Genomic DNA, 20,075 nt, shown 5'->3' on the forward strand with positions numbered 1-20,075 from the left:
TGAAGCGCGCGGGCAGCCGCTGCTTCGAGTGTCTGTACACCGACAGCAACCCGAAGCAGGCTGCTGCTGCATGCGTTTTTCCCTGCTGCAGCACAGCAGCAAGCCGCTGCTCCACAAACTCTGCTGTGTAGGCAGCAACTACGGGCAGCATTGGCCGGTGTCTGCGCAGCACGAGCGCCAGCTGCAGCGACGCGCAAGACGCCACCTGAGACCCGCAGCAGCAGCAGCAGCAGCAGCAGCAAAGGACGCATGCATAAAGCAGCAACACTCAAGGCACCGGGTGCCATGCAAAATGCGGAATCAACGCCCCCGCTGTACACAAGCAGCAGCAACAACAGCAGCAGCGGCAGCTGCAGCAGTGGCAACAGCAGCAGCAGCAGCAGTTAGCACAGCACACGAGCAGGCGAGTAGCACCAGCAGCAGCAGCAGTTAGCACAGCACACGAGCAGGCGAGTAGCACCAGCAGCAGCAGCAGCAGCAGCAGCAAACCTTTCCCTCCTGAGCTGCAAGCCTTGAAACAAGAAGAGAAAGCAGCTGCTGCTCCTGCTCCGGCTTCCTTATCAGCAGCTGAGCAGCAAACTTTAAGGAGCGGTTAGCAAGGGCTGAAATGCTGTCTTCAGATAGCGCCCGCAGCACCTGCAGCAGCAGCAGCAGCAGCAACAGTAGAAGCAGCAGCAGCAACGCCAGAAGATAAACGTGGCGGCGAACGCCAACACCCGGTAGCAACAGCAGCAGCAGCAGCAAGAAGCGTTTCGCTTGTAACTTGACAGTAGCGCCGCTGCGCTGCCGGACTGCTTCTGCATTGCTTCATTCAAAGCTGCTGCTGCTGCTGCTGCTGCTGCTGCTGTCGCTGCTGCTGCTGCTGCTGCATACGTACCGTTACGAAGGCGCTGTAGCGCTGCGCAAGCATCTCCTCGAAGCGCCACAGCAGCAGCAGCTGCAGCAGCGCAACTGCAGCAGCTCTGGCGGGTTCTTTCTTATTTTGCTGCTGCTCCTGGGGCTCGCGGTGGGTCTTCTGCTTCTTCTTCGGCTGCTGCTGCTGCTGCTGCAGCTGCTGCTGCAGCAGCGGCAGCAGCTCCGTGACGCGGTCGAGCAGCCACTGCGGGTGCTGCAGCACGCCCTGCAGCTTCCTAAAGGATGGCAGCAGCAGCGGGCCAGAGAAAAGTTCAAAAAGTTGTGCTGCTGCAGCATGCGCTTCTGATCTGCTTCTGGAAGCAGCATGCCGCAGCAGCCGCAGCAAGCATTTGCTGCTGCAGATGGGCGCCTCCTGCGTCAGCAGCACCAGCGAAGAAACTTCGTCTCCTCGCGTGGGGCCCTTTTGCTGCTCGCCTCTTGCTGCTGCTGCTGCTCCCTTGCGCCACGCCTTCACTCCCGACTGCTGCTGCTGCTGCTGCTGCTGCAGCAAACCAGCATTCTTAAGCATCCAGCGCTGCTCTGCGTCCGTCTCCAGCAAAGCGTGAAGCCTGTTGGTGACGTGCTGCAGCGCCCTGTCCCCCACAGCTGCCCAGAGGGGCCAGTCCACGCTGCTGCTACTGCTGCTGCTGTTGCTGCTGCTGCTGCTGCTCCTCTGTTTGCTGCTGCAGGGGATAGGCAACTCCATTATTGCGCTCTCTGCGCCTTTCGTTGCCGCGTGCCAGGGGCCCTTGCCCCAATTGTCTAGCCACTGCAGCACGTCTTCTTGCTGCAGCAGGTCGTCTGCTGCTGCTGCTGCTGCTGCTGCAGCGTCAGAGTGTGATGCAACGAGAAAGGGAGTGCCTGCAGTTCCTGCAGCAGCAGCAGCAGCAGCAGGCTTCGCACTGCTGCTGCTTGAGCCGCTGATGAAGCTGCTTGCGCGCTGCTGCTCCTTCTGTTGCTGCTGCTGCTCCCTCTTCTGCTTTTGCTGCTGCCAGCGATCCCACCGCCTCGCCGACGCGTCCTTGATATGCCGCTGCTGCAGCGCCGCCTTCACCTGCTGCTGCAGCTGCTGCTGCTCATCTTTTATTGCTGCATGGTCGTCATGCTGCTGCGGCTGCTCTTGCTGCTGATGCCGTCGTTTCTGCTGGGGAGGCTGCCGCTGTTGCTGCGGCTTCCTCTGTCCCTCGGCGTGCTGCTTTTGCTGCTGCTGCTGCTGCCGTTGCTGCTGCTGCTGCTGCTGCTGCTGCTTGGGCTTGCTGCCTACATCAGGCCTGCTGCTGCTGGGCTTATTGTCGAATCTTTTCTTGGGAGGGCCCCCACGGTTGTAGGGGGCCCCTCGTTTCCCTCCGGTCCCAGGCTTCCCACGAGCCCTGCCATTGCTGCTGTTGCTGCTGCTGCTGCTGCTGCTGGTGCTGCTGCTGCTAATAGGGGCACTCGAGTGGCGCTTCAGTCCCCCCGGGGGCCTCGAGCCTCCTCGAGAGGGCCTGTGCCCCGCCCTTGCAGCATTCCCTTTACGGTGTACAGACATTGAGGTGCTGCTGCTGCAGCTGCTGCCGCTACTGCTGCTGCTGCTGCGACACCGTTCAAGAGCAATTGCTGCTCTTGAAAAAGACTTTTCTACAGCAGAAGCCCAGCTGCCACGGAATCCGGTAGGACCGATGCTGCTGCTGCTGCTGCTGCGGGGCCCCACAGTGCAGCCTCCCGGCCTCAGCTGCTCTAAATCCTTTAGGACCCCCTCCTCCTTCCAAATCCAATTATTTTTTGGGCTGCTGCTGAAGCAGAAGATGGGAAGTTCTCCCCTGCAGCAAACCCGCTGCAGCAGGGGCCCCTTGGGCGCTGCTACTGCTGCTGCTGCTGCTCACGCCTCCGCCGCCGACTGCTGCACTGCATTTGAACTATTCTCTGTATGTCTGACAAACCTGCTGCAGCAGATACTACAGTTTTTGTTTTGCGTTGCTCAGCGACCGCAAATGGCATGGCAGAGTCGGGAGCAGCAACGGCAGCGTGAGATGCAGCAAGAGCAGCAGCAGCAGCAAGAGCAGCTGCAGCGGGAAAGCTTAATCACCGGCTTCCCATGAAGGCTTGCGCGCTTCAACTGCTGCAGGAGCAGCAGCTGCTGCTGATCCAGCTGCACCTGCTGCAGCAGTAGCAGCAGCGGCATTGCAGGCGTTTCTCATTTCAGCAGCAGAGGCCCCCCATGCATGCTGACTGCAGCACTGAGGCCCTCAAGGTGCAGCAGCAGCACAGCCAAAACCCTCAAGGTGCAGCAGCAGCGCAGATACACCGGGGGCAGCTGGCACAGCTAACCAAGGCTAGCCACAGCTAGCCACAGCTAGCCACAGCTAGCCAGAGGGAGCCACAGCTAGCTACATACAGCCAGCCAGAGCAAACTACAGCTAGTCGCAGCTAACCGCAGCTAGCCAAAGCTAGCCATAGTTAGCCACAGCTAGCTATAGCTAGCCACAACTAGCCACAGCTAGCCACAGGGAGCCAATGGGAGCCACGGCTAGCTGCAGCTAGCCACAGCTAGCCACAGGGAGCCAATGGGAGCCACGGCTAGCTGCAGCTAGCCACAGCTAGCCACAGCGGGCCGTTGGCACCAGCTTTTAGCCGCAGTGAGTTGCAGCTAGCCATTTCCTTTAGAGCTTCTGCACTTTTATTTCTATTCTGTTTTCAAACCTGTCTGCTGCTGCTGCTCTCTCTGCTTCTGATGGGGCGCCCAGAGGTGCTGCTAGACTCCCTGCGTCTTCTGCCGCTGCTACTGCAGCGCTGCTGCAGCTCTTGCAGCGACAGGCGCTGCCCCTGCTGCAGCTTTGCTGCTTGCTGCTGCTGCTGCTGCTGCTGTGCCAGCCCAGCAGGGTCCTCTGCCTGCCCGTCGAGCTACGCACACATTTAAAGGTTTTATTCAAACGGGGCCCTGCCATGCACCGTTTACCTGCTGCTGCTGAATTAGGTTTTGCTGCTGCAGCAGCAAAACCTGCAGGGCCTAGAACGCACCTGCTGCTGCATCTAGGGCCTTGGCTGCATCTGCAACAGCAGCAGCAGCTTACCACGCTCCGGTGCAGCAGCTGCAACCGAGCTGGTGTCATATAAAAGCAAAACTCAGAGTTATCTGCACCTGTACGCTGCTGCTGCTGCTCAAATGCTGCTGCTGCTGCTATTTCGAGCTGCCGCCTTATGCCCCTCTTTGAAACACATGAAAGCAAAACGCGGAAAGAGGCAGCAGGGAAGCTCACATCAGCCTCATGCTGCACTTGTTATATTTGCTTCCTCTGGCGGTGCACTCGCTGCTGCTGTTGCTGCTGCTGCAGCTGCTGCTGCTGCCGCTGCGGCTGCTGCTGCTTCGGCTTCTGTCGGTTCATCTCCTGCCATTTCCGCCGCTTCTGAAGCTACAGCCGCTCGTTTACTTGAGTTCGGCTGCAGCACCTGCTGCCCTCGCTGCTGCTGCTGCTGTTGCTCTTGCTGCTGCTTTTGCTGCTCCATTTGCTGCTGCGGCTGCTGCTTTTGCTGCTTTTCCTGCTGCTCCTGCTGCTGTTCCTGCCGTTCCACCTGTTGTTGCTGCTGCATCTGCCTTTCCTGTTCCTGCTCTTTCTGCTCTTCCACCTGCTGTTGCTGCTGCATCTGCCTTTCCTGCTGCTCCTGCTGCTCCTTCTGCCGCTCGATTTGATGCTGCTGCTGCTGCTGCTGCCTTTCCTGCTGCTCTATGCTGCGGGCCATTCGGTCGATGCTTTGAAGGTACCGATGAGCCACTTGGCCGAACCGCGCGTACACCACAGGCGCCCCCTGCAGCAGCAAAAGCAGCCGCACCGGGTGAGCATCATCATCATCAGCAGCAGCAGCAGCAGCAAGCACGGCAGTCAGGAAGCACCTCTTTGGTGGCCCCTTCAGTCCAGAGAGTCGCATGCCTCTGATGCTTCAACACTACAGCAGCAGCAGCAGCGGCAGCAAGGCAACCTCAAGCTGGCAGCAGCAGCAGCAACAGCAGACTAAACCGCAATGGCGAGAACAGCAGCAGTAGCAGCGGCAACAGCAACACTAGCTGCAGTAACAGCTGCAGTAGCAACCGCAAAGGCAACGTTAAATCGGGCACTGGCAGCAGCAACACTTGCTGCAGCAGCTGCAGCAACAGCAGCAGCAACAGCTGCAAAGGCAGCACTGAACTCTACCTCGGAGCTGAAATCTCTCGGAGATTCCCCACTCCTGCCTGTTGCAAGACGAACACAGGTGCAGCAGCAGCAGCAGCAGCAGTTCGAGAGAGAGCAAACAGCAGCGCAGCAACAGCATGCAGCAGCGGCAGGCATCAAGCGGCAGCACAAGCAGCACCAAGAGCAGATTCAGCAGCAGCGGCAGCAGAGGCAGCATCCGACAATGCAGCAGCAATAGCAGCCGCCGCAGCAGCAACAGCAGCAGCAACAACAACAGCAGCAGCAGCAGCAGCAGCAGCCTCCACCCCACCGAATGAGCCGCGTCCTGACAGTCTCCTCACAGTGTCCTGCGGGCTCAAGTCCTCCTCTGGGCTTTCCTGCAATGACGAAGGGGACGTGTTAGACGCTGCGGCTGCTGCTGCTGCTGCTGCTGCTGCTGCTGTGCCTGTCTCTGTGTCTGTGTGCGAATTCGCAGGGCCGTGCAGCTGCGCCTCTCCGGGGTACTGGGGCTGCCCCGCAGCGCCGCTGCCGCAGCCAGTGAGCAGCAGCCAGTCGTCAGCAGCAGCAGCAACAGCAGCAGACTGCAGCGGCAGCACTCCCATGTCTTCGGACAAATCAAAAATGTCGCAAGTTGGCTGCCGCCCCGGGGGCCCCCCAACCCCAGGGGCCCCCGGGGCCCCCCGGGGGCCCCCCGGGGACTCTTCGCGGTCCAGGTGATAAACTTCTACTGGGAAAGTTTCTTGAAGGCTCTGCGGCGAACAGCAGAAGCAGCAGCAGCAGCAGCAGCAGCAGCAGAATGCGGGGGTCATGAGCTGCAAAAGCGCACCAACAGCAGCAGCAAACCGCCAATAGCAATACAATCCTCGGGGCCAGCAAAGGGGCAGCAGCAGCAGCAGCAACAGCAGCAACAGCAGCAGAGATAGCTTTAGCTGCGTAAAGAAGCAGCACCCCGAAGCAGCAGCAGCGCTTTGCTGCAGCCAGTCTCACTTGCGGAGGGCCACTTGCGATGATCTGGGACGCATTAGCTGCAGACAAAAGCAGCAGCAGCAGCAGCAGCAAGAAATGCTTCGTGTCTCCTGAGGTCTACCGCAGCGGCACTCCGCTGCTTTTGCTGCAGCAGCTGCTGCTGCTGCTTCGATGGCAGCTCACTTGTGCTTCCGCGTGCAGTATGCACGTTGTTCTGCAGCTGCTGCTTCTGCTGCAACTCTTGCTCCAGTTTCCGTTGCTGCTGGAGCTGCTGCTGCAGCTGCTGCTGCAGCAACTGCTGCTGCACTTGCTGCTGCTGCGCCTTCTGCTGCTGCTCCTGCTGCTGCTGCTGCTCCCGCTGCTGGCTCTCGGGAGTCGAAACGTCCGGCGCAGGCTCCTCCCTCGGGCCCGCAACTGGCTGCTGCTGCAGCAGCTTTTCCAAGTGATGAGCTTCCAGGCGTGCCCTTTGCTGCAGCGCCTCAACTTGGCGGCGCAGCAGCTGCTGCTGCACTTCCTGCTGCTGCACCAGCTGCTCCTGCCGCTCCACCTTCTGCCGCAGCAGCTCCACAGTCGGGTCTGGGCTCGCCTCGGGCGGCTTCACTGGCCACTCTGCAATGTGCAGCAGCACGTTTGGCTGCTGCCGCTGCTGCTGCTGCTGCTGCTGCGGCTTCTGCTGAAGAAAAGCTGGGAGGGCTGCCCCGATGCCGCAGCAAGGCCCTGTGTCTGAGGACCTTCTGCTGGTGCTGCGGCCGTCATCATCATCAAGCGTAGCAGCAGCAGCAGCAGCAGCAGCAGTAGCAGCAGCAGCGGCGCGGTTCGCCTCACACAGCCCATCAATATGTGTCGGCTGCTGTGGGCGAAGCTGCTGTTCCTGCTGCTGCTGCTGCTTGTGCTGCTGCTGTTGCTGAGGAAGCTGCGGCACCTCGCCGACTCCGTCAGAGTATATGTGAAAGTTTCGGAGCTCCTTCTGTCGCAGCTGACTCAGCAGCAGGGCTTGTTGCTGCTGCTGCTGCTCTCGCTGCTGCTGCTTCAGTTGCTGCTGCAGCTTCCACTGTAGCTGCAGATTTCGCTTCTGCTGCTCTAGCTTGTCTCTCTCCATCTGTTTCTCTATTTGCTGCTTCAGCTGCTGCTGCAGCTGCTGCTGTATCTCCTGCTGCTGCCTAAGCGACTCTAGAGGAGAGTAGAAATGACCTTCAGCTGGAAGCCACGTAAAGCAGTTTCCTTGCTTCTGCACCCTCACATGCATGCCACCTTGCTGCTGCTGCTGCTGCAGCTGCTGGTGCAGCTGCTGCTGCGCTGCTGTCCCCACTATGCCGTCTGAAGCGCGGCGAACTGGGATATAATAATAAACGTCTAATCCGTCAGGCGCGAAGGAGAAGCGCCGCTGCCCCAGCTGCGGCTGCTGCTGCTGCTGCTGCTGCTGCTGCTGCTGCTGCTGCAGCTGCTGCGGCGGCAGCTGCTGCGGCAGCAGCTGCTGCGGCAGCAGCGAGGAATCCCACATTTGGTGCTCCTGCTGCAGTAGCTGCTGCTGCTGCTGCTGACAGCGTTGCTGCACCTCATGCAGCAAACAAGGAACTGCAGCGCCACTCATGTAGTACTCAGCCTTCATACTATCCTGCAGCTGCTGCTTCGGGGTGGCAGCAGCACTAGCTGCTGAATACCTGCAGCAGCAGCAAAAGCAGCAGAAAGAGCAGCAGCAGCAGCAGCGGTATGTGCTGCTCTAGACGTCAATGAAAGCAGAAGACTGCTGCAGGGCCAAACAAAAGCACAACGGCAGCTGCAGCACTTGCAGCTGCTGCAGTGCTGCGGCGCTGCAGCAGCGACCTGCAGCAGCTCTTTGCTGCTCTGCTACAGCAGCATTTTCGGACGTACTGGGAAGAGTAATAAAAATTGCGCTCCTGAGTTTCGTTTAAACGCTGAAGAACCAAACGCAGCAGCAGGACACGTAATTTCAGGTCAGCAGCAGCACCAGTGTACGCAGCAGCAACAGCAGCAGCAGCAAACCGAGCAGCAGCAGGGGCCGCTGAAGGCGCAGCTGCGCAGCAGCAACGGGACAAGTTCCCGCCGCAGAAAGCCACGGCAGTGTCCGAAGCAGCCTGCAGCAGCTCAAACGGCAGCAGCAGCAGCAACAACAGCGTCAACTGCAGCAGCAACCGCAGCAGTAACTGCAGCAGCAACTGCAGCAGCAGCAGGAGTACCTTCAAAAACCTGTCATGAGAAAGCTCAGGCGCCGACAAAACAGTTCTGGCGTCCTGCTGCTGCATCGTAGCGCCGCGAGGTGCAGCTTTTGCTGCTTGTGCTGCTGCTGCTGCTGTACCTGCTTCAGTAGCCCCAATGGGGGCCTGACCTTCCGCGAGCAGCCTTGCTGCTGCTGCTGCTGCTGCTGAATGTCAACCACTCGCTGCCAAGTGTCCGCTGCTGTTCAGATGGGCGGTAAACAATAGCTGCGTTCACTGCGTAGCTGCTGCCGCTGCTCTTCATAAGGCTGCTGCTCTTTAGCGGTCTGCTGCTGCCCAGTTCGGAGACCGGCTATAAGTGAATTCGATGCGCAGTTCCTGCTGCTGCTGCTGCCGCTGCTGCTGCTGCCGGACGGCATTCGACGCCTGCGCTCGCGCCCCGTCCTCAAGGGAAGTCACTCTGTTTGAAAAAGAAGTAATGGTGGGAAAAGTTGCTGCTGCTGCGGGTGTGTCGTTGCCGCCCACTCTGCTGCTGCAGCAGCTGCTGCTGCTGGTGGAAAGACCAGGAAGGCAAGCAGCGGGTGGCGAGCTGAAGTAGCGCTTTTAAAGGGCCTGTCTCCTGCTTAAGGTTGTGCTGCAGCTTCTCTGGGTTGTTATTTTCCCAGTGCAACGGCTGCATTCGAACTTCGAGCAGCAGCAGTGGCAGCAGCAACGGCACTAGCAGCAAGCCAAATTACATTCCTGCGAGCTGCAAAGGAGGTCCTATTGAGGCCTCTTGAAGAGAATCAATATTTTTGAAATAGGCGCGGGCGGTAAGGTTCTTGCTGCTGCTGCTGCTGCTGCGCAGCAACTCGCTGTTCTTGAGTCGGCGGAAGGCAGCTACGGCAACAACGGCAGAGGCTGCACCAGCAGTAGCAGCAAAAACTGTAGTAAGTATGTGCATATATAGAAATGTTATTATTTAAAAAGCATTATTAATACTTAAGCAGCTTTTTAATCAAACGGCGCAACTTTATAGGAACATCGGCATCCCGGCATGCTGAATGGCAAGAGCAGTAGCAGCAGCAGCAGCAGCAGCAGCAAAGGACTCGGGGCCTCTGTACCGTTTCTGCGCTGTTCTTGCTAGCCTTGCAGAGGCCGCCACACCACAGGCAATAACACCAGCGGTAATCATCACCAGTTGAGGCGCATTTAAAGCTAGTGTACAGCAATTGCTGTTGCTGCTGCTGCTTCCATAGCAGCAGCAGCTGCCTTCGTGGGGCCCCCCCGTGAGGCCCTGCACCTCCAAGGTCCCTCAGCAGCCGTAGCAAAGGCAACCGGCAGCAGCACAGCAGTGAACGGGGGCATTATAGGGGTCCATATCAAGCAACCATCCATGCTGCTGCTGCTTTTGCTGCTGCTGCTGGCGGCCCTGCATAGCGACGCGCCCGCGGTGTCAGTCTCTGGTGCGTTCCTCGAATGCCTTTCCGTGAGCAGCACTTTCTGTGCAAGCAGCAGCATCAGTAGCAGCAGCAGGGGCGCCAGCGGGACCTGAAGCCGCAGCAGCCTCGGCAGCAGCAGCAGCAGCAGCGGCGCTGTCGTTGCGCAGCAGCTGCAGCTGCAGCACTCAAGATGGGGGAACCGTACCTTATGGAGTGTTATGAGGACTGCCGGTCTCTCAAATTCCAACATGGTCAGTACCTGCTGCTGCTGTTGCTGCTGCTGCTGCTTGAAGCATGGTTGAGGTTTTGCTTAGGCCAGAGCCCCTTTGCCCCTTTCCCCTCTGTCTTCTGTCGCAGCCTACAGGCTTTGTCTCGACTGCAGCAGCAGCAGCAGCAGCAAGGCCAGCAGCAACTTGTGCGTGCTGCACTGCTGCAACCTGCTGGCTCTGGGATGCGGAAATCGCGTTTTCCCATATTGCGCTGTCTCTGCTGCTCGAGGCCTTCTCGAGCTTCGCCAGCCGCCCATAGAGGTTTGTTTTGCTGCTGCTGCTGTTGCTGCTGCTGTTGCTGCTGCTGCTCCTGCCTCTGCTGCTGCAGGTGGTGCTGCTGCTGTGGCTATTTCGCTGACGCCGCGCTTCTTTCGCACCTGAGCAGCAGGAAACCCACAGCGCCGCGCAGTGCCTGCCGCCGCAGCGAGCGTTGCTGCTGCTGCTGCTGCTGCTTCTGCTGCTGCTGCTGCTGGTAGTGGCCCGCGTGTTTCGCCTGCCTTTGATGCTGCAGCTGGAGAGTGAAGTGACGGCGCTGCTGCTCAGCAGCTGCTGCCGCTTCCTAGGAGTTGCTGCGGGCAGGCGTGCGCTGGTGCTGCGGGTGGGGGACTGCGCAAAAGCCCCTGAAGCAGCAGCAGCAACTGCTGCTGCTGCTGCTGCAGGAGCAGCAGCAGCTTGTCTGTCGCCCTCGTCGCTGCGGATTGAGGCAGCCGTGCTGCCCGAGAACATTACCGGCATTGCCTGGACAGGTGCTGCTGCTGCTGCTGCAGCTGCTGCTGTTTCCTTGGCTTGATGCTGCTTTTGCTGCTGTTGGTGCTTCGCCTCGCTGCTGCTTCTTGGCGAGCTTCTTTAAGTCGTACGCCAGCGCGAGCATGCGCTGCATCAGCTGCTGCTGTTCCTGCTGCTGCTGCTGCTGCTGCTGCAGGCGATGGGCGGCTGCTGCTGAATACCTACAGCAGCGGTCTCTTCATTGCTGATGGGGGGGGAGATGTGCACCTTGCGGTGTCTCCGGCGCTGAGAATTTCCTGTAGGTTAGAGTTTGCTTCTGCTGCTGTTGCTGCTGCGGCCACCGCTGCTGCCGCTGCTGCTGCTGCTGCTGCTGCTGCTGCTGGTGCAGCGCAGCAGCATACGGTTCCACGGTATGCGTTTCGCCGGCGTATTCGCTCTGTGCACGTCCCGCATGGCTTGCTGCTGCTGCTGCTGCTGCAGCACTTAGCGGGACCACTGGGCTTGGCAAGGAGGGCCCTTTGAAGCAGACTGTGGCTCTGCTCTGCTCCAGCAGTCCTTTGGCTCTCTGGGCTCTGACGGCGAATGTGAAGAGTGGCAGCAGCAGCGGCAGCAACAGCAGCAGCAGCAGCAGCAGCAGCAGCAGCGTCTGCTGCAGCAGCGATTTGTCTCTGGCGCGTGTTGACCTCTCTGGCCTGGACGGCCCACTGGACTTGGAAGCAGCAGCCGTTGCTAAAGGGTGCGCACCGCGTGCTGCAGCTGCTGCTTGTGCTGCTGCTGCTGCTGCTGCTGCTGCTTTTGCGCGTGGTCTGGCTTTTCCCTTGGCTCTGCTGCTGCCTCAGCTGCTGCTGCTGCTGCTGCGACGTGCCTGTGCTTCAGCAAGGGCCGCTGCTTAGGACTTTCTTGGATATCCCCTGGCTTTTCTGCTGCGGGAAACCACGAAGCTGCTGCTGCTGCTGGTCCCTTTCTAGCAGCTTTGTTCGCAGTGCGGGTGGCAGACGTAGGAGAAGACGAGGATGAGCAGCAGCAGCAGCAGCAGCAGCAGCCGCAGCAGTTTGAAAGCGCTGCTGAAGAAGACGCTCAGCTCGAGGCAGAGGATGAGCAGTTTTCTTCTTTGCTGCTCTTCGCCAAAATCGAAGCAGCAGAAACGCCGGAGCAGCTTCAACTTGTGCCGATTGCGGCGGCTTTAAACGAGGCGAGTTGCTGCTGCTGCTGCTGCGCATTGCGGTGCTGCTGCTGCTAGCTTCTGCTAACGCCTTCAAGTGCTGCGGTTTCCCTATGGGCAGCCTGCGGTAGCTGCTGAGGGCCGCTGCTGCTGCTGCTTCACGGCACTTGCTGCTGCTGCGCTGCTGCTGCTGCTGCTGCTGCAGATCTACCTCGGGCGGGTTAGAGCAGCAACAAGTGCTGCTTTTGTCCCGCTGTGGGACTGGGGGGCAGTCTGCGTGAGGTGTACAGACACCACGCAGCTCTCTTTCTTTGCTTGCGACGCCTTTGTGCGCCAGCCACAAGGCAGCAGCAAAAGGCTCTCCTGGGGCGACAGTCAGGAAGAAGCAGAAGGTAAGGAAGCAGCTTCTGGAGCATCGTATGGGGCTGCTGCAGCAGCAGCCACAGCAGCAGCAGTATCCACAGCAGCAGCAACAGCCACAGCAGCAGCAGCAGCAGCAGCAGCGCATGACGGCTTGTGGGTGTTTGCCTCTCGCAGCTGCTGCTCAGTGGGGCTGCGTGGTCTTCGCCGAGGGGAAGGGCCTCGAGACAGCAGACGAGGAGGCGGGGCCTTTGGGCTTGGGGGTTTTCACGGGCTTCCCTGACGGGGTTATGAGAGACGGGGTCAGCGCCCAGCCCGAAACCCTAAACCCTAAACCCTAGTTGTACGTTTCCTCGTGGGGCGGCTGCCCCACCAGCAGCGCATGCAAATCTCCTGCAGGCGGCAGTTGCTCGCTGCAGAGAGATCAGGGTTCAGGGTTTAGGGTTTAGGGTTTAGGGTTTAGGATTGGGGCTGCGTTTTGGCTGCTGCACTCCAGGCCGATGCTGATACGCCTCTCCTGAGCTCCCCTGCTGTCTTCTTCATCGCCGAGTCGACAGGTTAGCGCCTAGAGCTGACTCCCGAGGGTTTAGGGTTTAGGGTTTAGGGTTTAGAGTTCACTAGATCAAGAAGGTCCCCTGTGGTGGAACTGTCCACTGCGCGCTTGCGTATATGCCCGGCGGCAGCCATTGCTGCAGGCTTTGCATTTGCTGCTGCTGTATCGGCAGCAGCTGCTGCACTTGCTGTTGTTTTGGTGGCTGCTGCTGCTGCTCCTGCCGCTGTTGCGGCGGCACTCTGCTGCTCCTGCGGTGCCAGCTGCGGCTGCAGCTGCTGTTGCTTGGGTCGCTGCTGCTGCACCTGCTGCTGCTGCACCTGCTGCTGCTGCACCTGCTGCTGCTCATCTGGCTGCAGGAGAAGTGACTGTCCACTTCGCTGACCGCTGTTTGGCAGTGGTGAGAGATACGGAATCCGTAGAGCTTCCGCTGCTGCCGCCGCTGCAGCAGCACCCGCAGCAGCAAGACCAGCAGCAAATGAAGTTGTGGCTGCAGCGGCTCTCTGGGAAGCAGCCGCTGAAGCAGGGGGCAAAGCTGGCCGATGCTTCAGGCGAAAAGCCCAGCAGCAGCGGCAGCAGCAGCAGCAGCAAGCACCGCAGCAGCAGCAGCAAGGGCAGCATAAGCAGCAAAGGAGATAAGGCACGGAGCCACAGCAGAAAGCCAGGCAGCACCAAGAGTGGTAGGAGGGGCAGCACCAGCAGCAGCAGCCGACAGGCTGCACACGGGAGGTGGCGTGGTAGCAGCAGCAACGCTGGGAAGAGCAGCAGCAGGAGGAGCAAGCGCGATGAAGAAAGGCACAGCAAGCATAGCAGCAGCCGCGCTGCTGCTGCAGACGAGGAGCGCTGGAGCAGCAGCAGCAAAGCAGCGAGGGAAGCCACTCTTGCGGCAGCAGGGCAGACGGTGCGTGCTGCTGTGTCCAGACGCAGCAGCAACAGCAACAGCAGCAGCGTGCTCAGCAGATGGCGGCAGCGGCTGCAGTCCTCTCCAGAACACCTGGAGGTGTCGGAGCTTCTAAGACGGGTGCGTTTTTTCTGCTGCTGCTGCTGCTGCTGCTGCAGGGCGCAGCAGTGGCTGCTGCTGGTGGCCCTGCCCCTGTCCGCGTTGCTGCTGTTGCTGCTGTTAGTGAGGCTGCTGTCGCTTTTGCCTCGATTGCCTGCGCTGTTGTTGCTGCCAGCTGCGTGGTGTCTTTTCAGGTGGCCGACGGCGAAGAGCTCTTTGGTGCCCCTGGATCTCTCGCTGCTGCTGTTGCTGCTCCTCTTACTGCTGCTCTGCGTGCATTCGAGTGGCGCCTAGCTGCTTCTGAGGTTTGCTGCTCTGCAGCACAGGATTCACTTAGGCACCAGCTGCGGCAACTTGACCGGCATCAGGTAGAGCAGCAGCAGCAGCAGCAGCAGCAGCAGCCGACCTTGGCTTCGCAGGTGGCGGGGCTGCAGGCGGCAGTCCAGCAGCTGCAGCAGCAGCAAGAGTTGCTGCTGCAGCGAGTGTCTCACCTTCGAGACACGGAGGAGACGCAGGCCAAGGCGAGCGGCAGAGTGCGACGCATTCTCAGCAGGCTGTTGGTGCAGCAGCAGCTGCTGCAGCAGGAGCTGCAAGAAGGCGACAGCCTTTTGGCTCTCATGGCTGACGAGCAGCAGCACTTGGAGGACATTGCGCTGCTCCTGCCTTCTGCTGCTGGTGGCTCTTCGCTAGAGGAAAGGCAGCAGCAGCGGCTGGGTGTGAAAGAGCGGGCTCGGCAGCTGCGGCAGCTGATGCTGCGCCTGCAGCAGCAGCAATTAATGCAAGTGCAGCTTTATGAAGAGCAACTGGCGCTAACTGAGAACTTGCGAGAGTTGCCGCCTCAAGATGCGCAGCAACTGGAGCAGGAGCTGCAGCGGTACTTTCTACCCCTCTTGCTGCTGCTGCTGTATTTGCTGCTGCCCCTTACACTGCCAGTTTTTCTTCTGCGCGTTCCGTGTCTGCTGCAGTGTTTGCTTCTCGTGCTGCAGCTGCAGTGCACGCTGCAGCGGCTGCTGCAGTGTGTTGTTGTGCTTCTGCAGCCTCGGTGCTGCAGTGATGCAGCAGCAGCGGCGGGTGCAGCTGCTGCTAAGCCGCGCTGACGCCTTGGCCTTGGAGGCTATTGGCGATGCGATCCCAGACGCGACACATTCGCAGCAGCTGCTGCTGCAGCAGCAACAGAAGCCAGCCATGCAGGCGCCATCTGCTGCGAAAAGCAGCCACAGCAGCAGCAACAGCAGCAGCAACAGCAGGCAACCGTGCAGACCTGGCGCTCGCTTCATGTTGCCTTCCACTTTCCTAGAGGCGAAGACGGAGGAGCCGGTGCAGCAGCAGGCCAGTGAATCTCAGTCCGCCGCAGCAGCAGCAGAGGCAGCAGCAGAGGCGGGCCGCGATGCAGCAGCAGAGCAAGATGTTGCTCAAGCTATACAGACACTGGGAAGTCGCATGAGGGAGTCACTTTTCATTTGCAGCAACGAAGGTCCTGCAGAAACTGCAGCAGCAGTACCGGAGTCAACATCGGCGCAGGAAGTTCGTGCTGGTAGCTGCAAGCAGCAGCAGCAGAGAGAACACCAGCAACTGCTGCTGCTGCAGGAGAAGCAGAAAGCTATCTCCGAGCTGATGCAGAGAGCCAGGTGATGCTTTGCTGACTCGTGCTGCTGCTGCTGCTGTGCATCTTTTGGAGTTCTTTGGGTTATCCGAAACGGTTGGGCGTGATGTGTTGTGTTGCTGCTGCTGCTGCTGCTTGCTGCAGGCGCCTGCAGCAGGATGCTGCTACTCTAGAAGAGTCTCTGTCTGCTGTGGAGCAGCAGGCAACGATGGTGCCCCCATCTCAGAAGCACCCTTGTGCAGAGTCAGAGGAGCTAGCGCAGTTGGTGCAGCAGCAGCAGCAGCAGCAGTGGCTGCAGCTGCGGCTGGACTCTGCTCTCTCCCCTGCGGGTGCGGCAGATGCCCTCAAGTCTTCGGAAGCCACTTCCCCGCTGCAGCTGGTGCAGCAGCTGCTACAGGAGGAGGCTGCTGCCCGCGCGCGAGAGGCAGCGGGCCGCCGTGCGCTGCTGCAGCGACTGCAGCAGCAGCAGCAACAGCAAACAGGCTTCTCTCCAGGGGGAGCAGAAGGACTTGGGCCTGCAGAGGAGGAGGCAAGCCTTGAAGAAGATAAGACCGCAGCAGAGCTGCAGCAAGGAGGAGATCTGGGCGCTGAGTGGGAAACGTTAGGCAGCAGCCTAGAAGGCTGGAGCGATGTGGAGTGCCTCAGCAGCAGTAGCAGCCGCAGTAGCAGCAGCAGAAGCAGCCGAAGCAGCAGCGGAAGCAGCGAGAGCAGCAGCTGCAGAGGATCCCTCAGCGGCCGCGGGCGCGGCAGCAGCAACAGCAGCAGCAGAAGGGGCGGCGGTCTGTGCAGCGACAGCGACGAGCTGGCGGGGCGCATTTCCGAGAGCGACAGCCCTAGTGCTGCCCCTGCGAGGCCCCCAGGGGCCCTTCTGCTGCCTGCTGCTGCTTCGAGAGAGGCGGGGGCTCCAGGGGGGCCCCTGAAAGCAGCAGCGGGGACCCCACAGACTCAGCCAGCCCCTACAGGAAGTGCCCTTAAGGCAGCAGCAGCAGCAGCAGCAGCAGCAGCAGCTTCCCCCAGCCCCACCACAGCGGCCCCAATGCCCCCAGTCCCCACTAAGGCTTTCTTTCCTCGAGCTCCCACCAGAGCTGTGCTGCCTCCAGACCCCACCAAAGCTGTGCTGCCTCCAGACCCCACAAAAGCTGTACTTCCTTCAAGTCCAGCAAAAGCTGTACTTCCCCCAAGTCCAGCAAAAGCTGTACTGCCTCCAGATCCCACGAAAGCTGTATTGCCTCCAGATCCCACGAAAGCTGTATTGCCTCCAGATCCCACGAAAGCTGTACTGCCTCCAGATCCCACGAAAGCTGTATTGCCTCCAGATCCTACGAAAGCTGTATTGCCTCCAGAGCCTACGAAGGCTGTATTGCCTCCAGATCCTACGAAAGCTGTATTGCCTCCAGATCCTACGAAAGCCGTATTGCCTCCAGATCCCACGAAAGCTGTACTGCCTCCAGATCCTACGAAAGCTATATTGCCTCCAGATCCCACGAAAGCTGTACTGCCTCCAGAGTCCAGCAAAGCTCTGCTGCCCCCAGACCCCACGAAGGCTGTGGCGGGGCGGGAGCCGGCGAAGGCGGCCTCGGAGAAGCCCAAGGATGGCGTGGGGGCCCCCAAGGAGGCTGGGGGTGGTGCCCCCAAAGAGGCCGGGGCGGCTGGCAGCAGCGACGGAAGAGCAGCAGAGGAAAGTGCTGCTGCTGCTGCTGCCAAAGGCGACAGCAGTTCCCTCAAGTTGCCGTTCGGCACTCTCAGTCAGCCCAGCGCTAAGGGGGGCGCCGAGAGCGGGAGCTCTGGTGGTCTTTTCGGCAGCAGCAGTAGCAGCAGCGGGGGGCTCTTTGCCCAAACCGAAGCCGGCAGAGAGGGTGGCCTATTCGGCAGCAGCAGCGGCGGGGGTGGCCTCTTTGGCAGCAGCAGCGGCAGCAGCGGTGCTGGTGGGGGCCTCTTCGGCAGCAGCAGCGGTGGTGGCGGCCTCTTCGGTAGCAGCAGCGGCGGAGGCCTCTTCGGCAGCAGCAGCAGCAGCACTCCACAGACGTCACGCCAGCCGCCAAGTCTGTTCAGCGGGGGCTTCGGCAGCAGCAGCAACAGCAGCACGGCATTAGACATTAAAAGCATAGGGCAGAGCTTGGCAGCAGCACCAGCGACGCAGGCTTCCGGCTTCGAAGGGTCTTCACTAGCCTCGGGGCCCTTCAGCTCCAGTGGGCCCTTTGGAGGAAGTGCTTCACAGGGGCCCTCCACGGGTGGGCTTGTGGGGATCCTGGGGCCCGGCATCTTTGGCAGCAGCAGCAGCAGCAGCAGTGGCGGCGGTGGCGATACTGGAGCAGCTGCCAATGCAGCAGCGGGAAGAGCCCAAGCAGGCGCTGCCTCTCCTTTTGGCAGCTCTCTTTTCTCCCAGCAGCAGCCGCAGCAGCAGCAGCAGCAGCAACCGAGCTTTTCGTTCGGCAACATTAATGTCAGCGACTTGTCAGTGGGGCAGCGCCAAACATACAACTTCGGGCTGGTGAGTTTCGCCTGCGCTGCTTTTGCTGCTGACGCTGCCTTTGAGCTTCTGCAGTTGCTGCCAGCTGAAGCAGCAGTGGCAGCAGCTGCTGCAGCAGCTAACTTGCTGCTTCCTTTTGGCCGTTATGCCTGTTTGCTGCAGTCCACCAACAGCAGCGGCCTGGGCGACGTCCAGCTGGGAGGGGGGCCCGATATGTCAGCAACCCGGTCGGCCTTTTCTAACAACCAGCAGCAAGGTGTGTGGCTATATCATTTGCTGCTGTTTGTGTTGCCTGCTGTGCCTAGTGTCTTTTGGCCGCGCTGCAGCAGCTGCAGCAGCTTTTGGCCCCACTGCAGCAACTGCAGTAGCTTTTGGCCCCGCTCCAGCAGCGGCCCTGGTGCTTAGGTGTCTTGCCTGTTTCAGCGTTGACAGCGTTTTTGGGGCCGCGCAGGGTAGCAGCTGCCCCTGTGCTGCTGCTGCTTCACTTGGGTCTAGTGCTGCCGTTGCTGCTGCTGCTACTTCTGCTGCTCTTGACGCTGCCGAGGCGTTGCTCTGTCATTGCTGCCTGCTGCCGTTTCAGGCGGCTTTTCTGCATTTGCTTCACAAGGGACTAGCTTTGCCTCTCTGGCGCAGCAGCCGGCGTCGGGGGGCTTTTTCGCTGCAGCAGCAGCAGCAGCACAGCAGCAGCAGCAGCAGCAGCAGCAGCAGCAGCAGGGATTTGGGGGCTGGGGGCTGGGCACCCAGGGTGCCAACCTCTTTGGAGGAGCAGCTTCTGGCTTCCCAGGAGCCACTCCATCCTCCACAGTTGGCCCCAATTCAGCTTCAGCAGCTGACAAGAGTATATGGACGCAGGCGAGATCTACAAACCCGCTTGACTAATGGCCTTTCGCCGGCCACCCGGGGGCCTTCCACCGCCGTGTTCTGCTGAGCAAGCCGGCTAGCTAGCTGGCTAGCTAGCTAGCCAGCTGCGTAGCCAGCTAGATGGCTAGCTAGCTACACAGCTGGCTAGCGACTGCTAGCCAGCCAGCTAGCTACACAGCTGGCTACCGACTGCCCGGCACGCAGCAGCGTTCACACCACACCGGAAGGAGTGCCCGGCAGCCACTGCGGCGAATGTTTCGCCGCTCTGTGGCACCCCTTTAAGTGGTGCTGGCTGGCTAGCCAGATGACTAGCCGTGTCCACCGCAGCTAGCTAGCTAGCTAGCTAGCTAGCTAGGTCCGCCCCGAGTCAACTCGTGGGAGCTGCGCGCAGAAGGGGGCGGCAGCGGCGGCTGGCCATCACACAGCAGCAGCAGCAGCAGCAGCAGCAGAAGCAGAAGCACTAGCTACGGCTACTAAGTGAGCCCGCAGCTGCCGGGCATTTGTGTACAGTGTGGGTGCGGCAGCTCTTCAGCTGCGGTGTCAGTAACGCTTGGGCGTTTTCTTGTCTCCATCTTACTTGTTTTCTGGAGCAGGCCACGAAGCAGCAACTAGTTGTGTACGAATTAGTTCGCTAGCTAACAAGGCAGCTACTAGCTAGCTAGCTAGCTACGGGATGCAACCAGCTATTTCGAGCATGCGGAAAAACGGTAAAAGAGTTCAGTTTCTAATCAAGTTTGCTTCCCCTTAGCTAGCTAGCTAGCTGCCGGGCTGTGCCCATGTATACTGTCGAACTCTCGCTGCGCAGAACGGCGCTGCTGCGCCGGGAATGGAGGGGCAGCTGCTGCTGCAGCGTTTCTGCTGCCTCTCAGCAGCAACTGAGTTGTAGTGCGGTTTTGTCTTGGGGAGGGAGGTGCGGGGCACGTGGGCCTCTGGAGCCGCAGCAGGTAGTGGTGCAGCTGCTGCTGGTGAAGCCGTTGCCGGTGCTGCGTGTAGCTGCTGCAGCTGCTCTTCACTGCTGCTGCTGCTGCTGCCGAAGGCGTCGTTCGGCGGTGGCAGCGTCAGCGAGAAGGAAGATGCCGCCGACCTGTACGTACACCTCACGGCCTCCTGGCAGGGATCGCACCTCGTGTAGTGCCACAGCGCCTTCACTTCTGTAATCTTCCTTAACTGCATCAGCTGGAGAAGCAGACGCCCTCTGAGGCTCCTGTGGGGCCTTGTCAGGGCCCCCCTTTGGCTGTTTACCCGACGAGGGGTCCCCAACCATGTTTGCTGCCCGCAGGCTGTACGGAAGCAGCTGGTAGTAAGCAGCGGGCTAGAGATTGAGAATTACAGTTCTGTTCTTCTAAATAAATGAGACAAATCTGAACAGTAAAAGCAACTGCAGCCGCTGCTACTCGCTACGCAAAGCAGCTCCAGCTGCGGGCCTCACTGTGGGGCCCCTGCCAAAGCCCCAACTGCAAAGAGCCAGTGG

General features: G+C 60.2%; 5 protein-coding genes across 5 annotated transcripts; 2 read left to right on the top strand and 3 right to left on the bottom strand.

Moving 5' to 3' along the window:
• Positions 1-40: 40 nt before the first annotated feature.
• Positions 41-2,422, bottom strand: ETH_00023905 (uncharacterized protein; the record flags this gene model as incomplete). Its single annotated transcript, XM_013376445.1, has 3 exons — positions 41-205; positions 490-636; positions 878-2,422. Coding segments are annotated over 3 exons (1,857 nt in total), but the record flags the coding sequence as incomplete, so codon positions are not given.
• A 256-nt stretch (positions 2,423-2,678) lies between these two features.
• On the top strand, positions 2,679-2,972 carry ETH_00023910 (uncharacterized protein; the record flags this gene model as incomplete). The annotated part of the gene is made up of 1 exon (XM_013376446.1): positions 2,679-2,972. One exon carries the CDS (start codon positions 2,679-2,681, stop codon positions 2,970-2,972), a length of 294 nt encoding a protein of 97 aa, XP_013231900.1.
• Positions 2,973-4,137: 1,165 nt separating this feature from the next.
• Positions 4,138-8,486, bottom strand: ETH_00023915 (uncharacterized protein; the record flags this gene model as incomplete). The annotated part of the gene is made up of 6 exons (XM_013376447.1): positions 4,138-4,677; positions 5,061-5,098; positions 5,350-5,788; positions 6,027-6,064; positions 6,189-7,666; positions 8,353-8,486. The coding sequence occupies 6 exons, from the start codon at positions 8,484-8,486 to the stop codon at positions 4,138-4,140; spliced, it is 2,667 nt and encodes an 888-aa protein (XP_013231901.1).
• A 1,307-nt stretch (positions 8,487-9,793) lies between these two features.
• ETH_00023920 (uncharacterized protein) lies at positions 9,794-18,622 on the top strand (the record flags this gene model as incomplete). The annotated part of the gene is made up of 13 exons (XM_013376448.1): positions 9,794-9,854; positions 9,961-10,133; positions 10,384-10,618; positions 10,795-10,896; positions 11,079-11,334; positions 11,475-11,790; positions 12,051-12,422; positions 12,617-12,677; positions 13,030-13,691; positions 13,865-14,544; positions 14,708-15,298; positions 15,418-17,999; positions 18,324-18,622. The coding sequence occupies 13 exons, from the start codon at positions 9,794-9,796 to the stop codon at positions 18,620-18,622; spliced, it is 6,390 nt and encodes a 2,129-aa protein (XP_013231902.1).
• A 991-nt stretch (positions 18,623-19,613) lies between these two features.
• ETH_00023925 (uncharacterized protein) lies at positions 19,614-19,868 on the bottom strand (the record flags this gene model as incomplete). The annotated part of the gene is made up of 1 exon (XM_013376449.1): positions 19,614-19,868. One exon carries the CDS (start codon positions 19,866-19,868, stop codon positions 19,614-19,616), a length of 255 nt encoding a protein of 84 aa, XP_013231903.1.
• Between the last annotated feature and the right edge of the window lie 207 nt (positions 19,869-20,075).

The sequence above is a fragment of the Eimeria tenella genome, genomic scaffold (genome assembly GCF_000499545.2).
Source record: "Eimeria tenella Houghton genomic scaffold, Eth_scaff35, whole genome shotgun sequence".
In the NCBI taxonomy this organism is placed as follows: Eukaryota; Apicomplexa; class Conoidasida; order Eucoccidiorida; family Eimeriidae; genus Eimeria; species Eimeria tenella.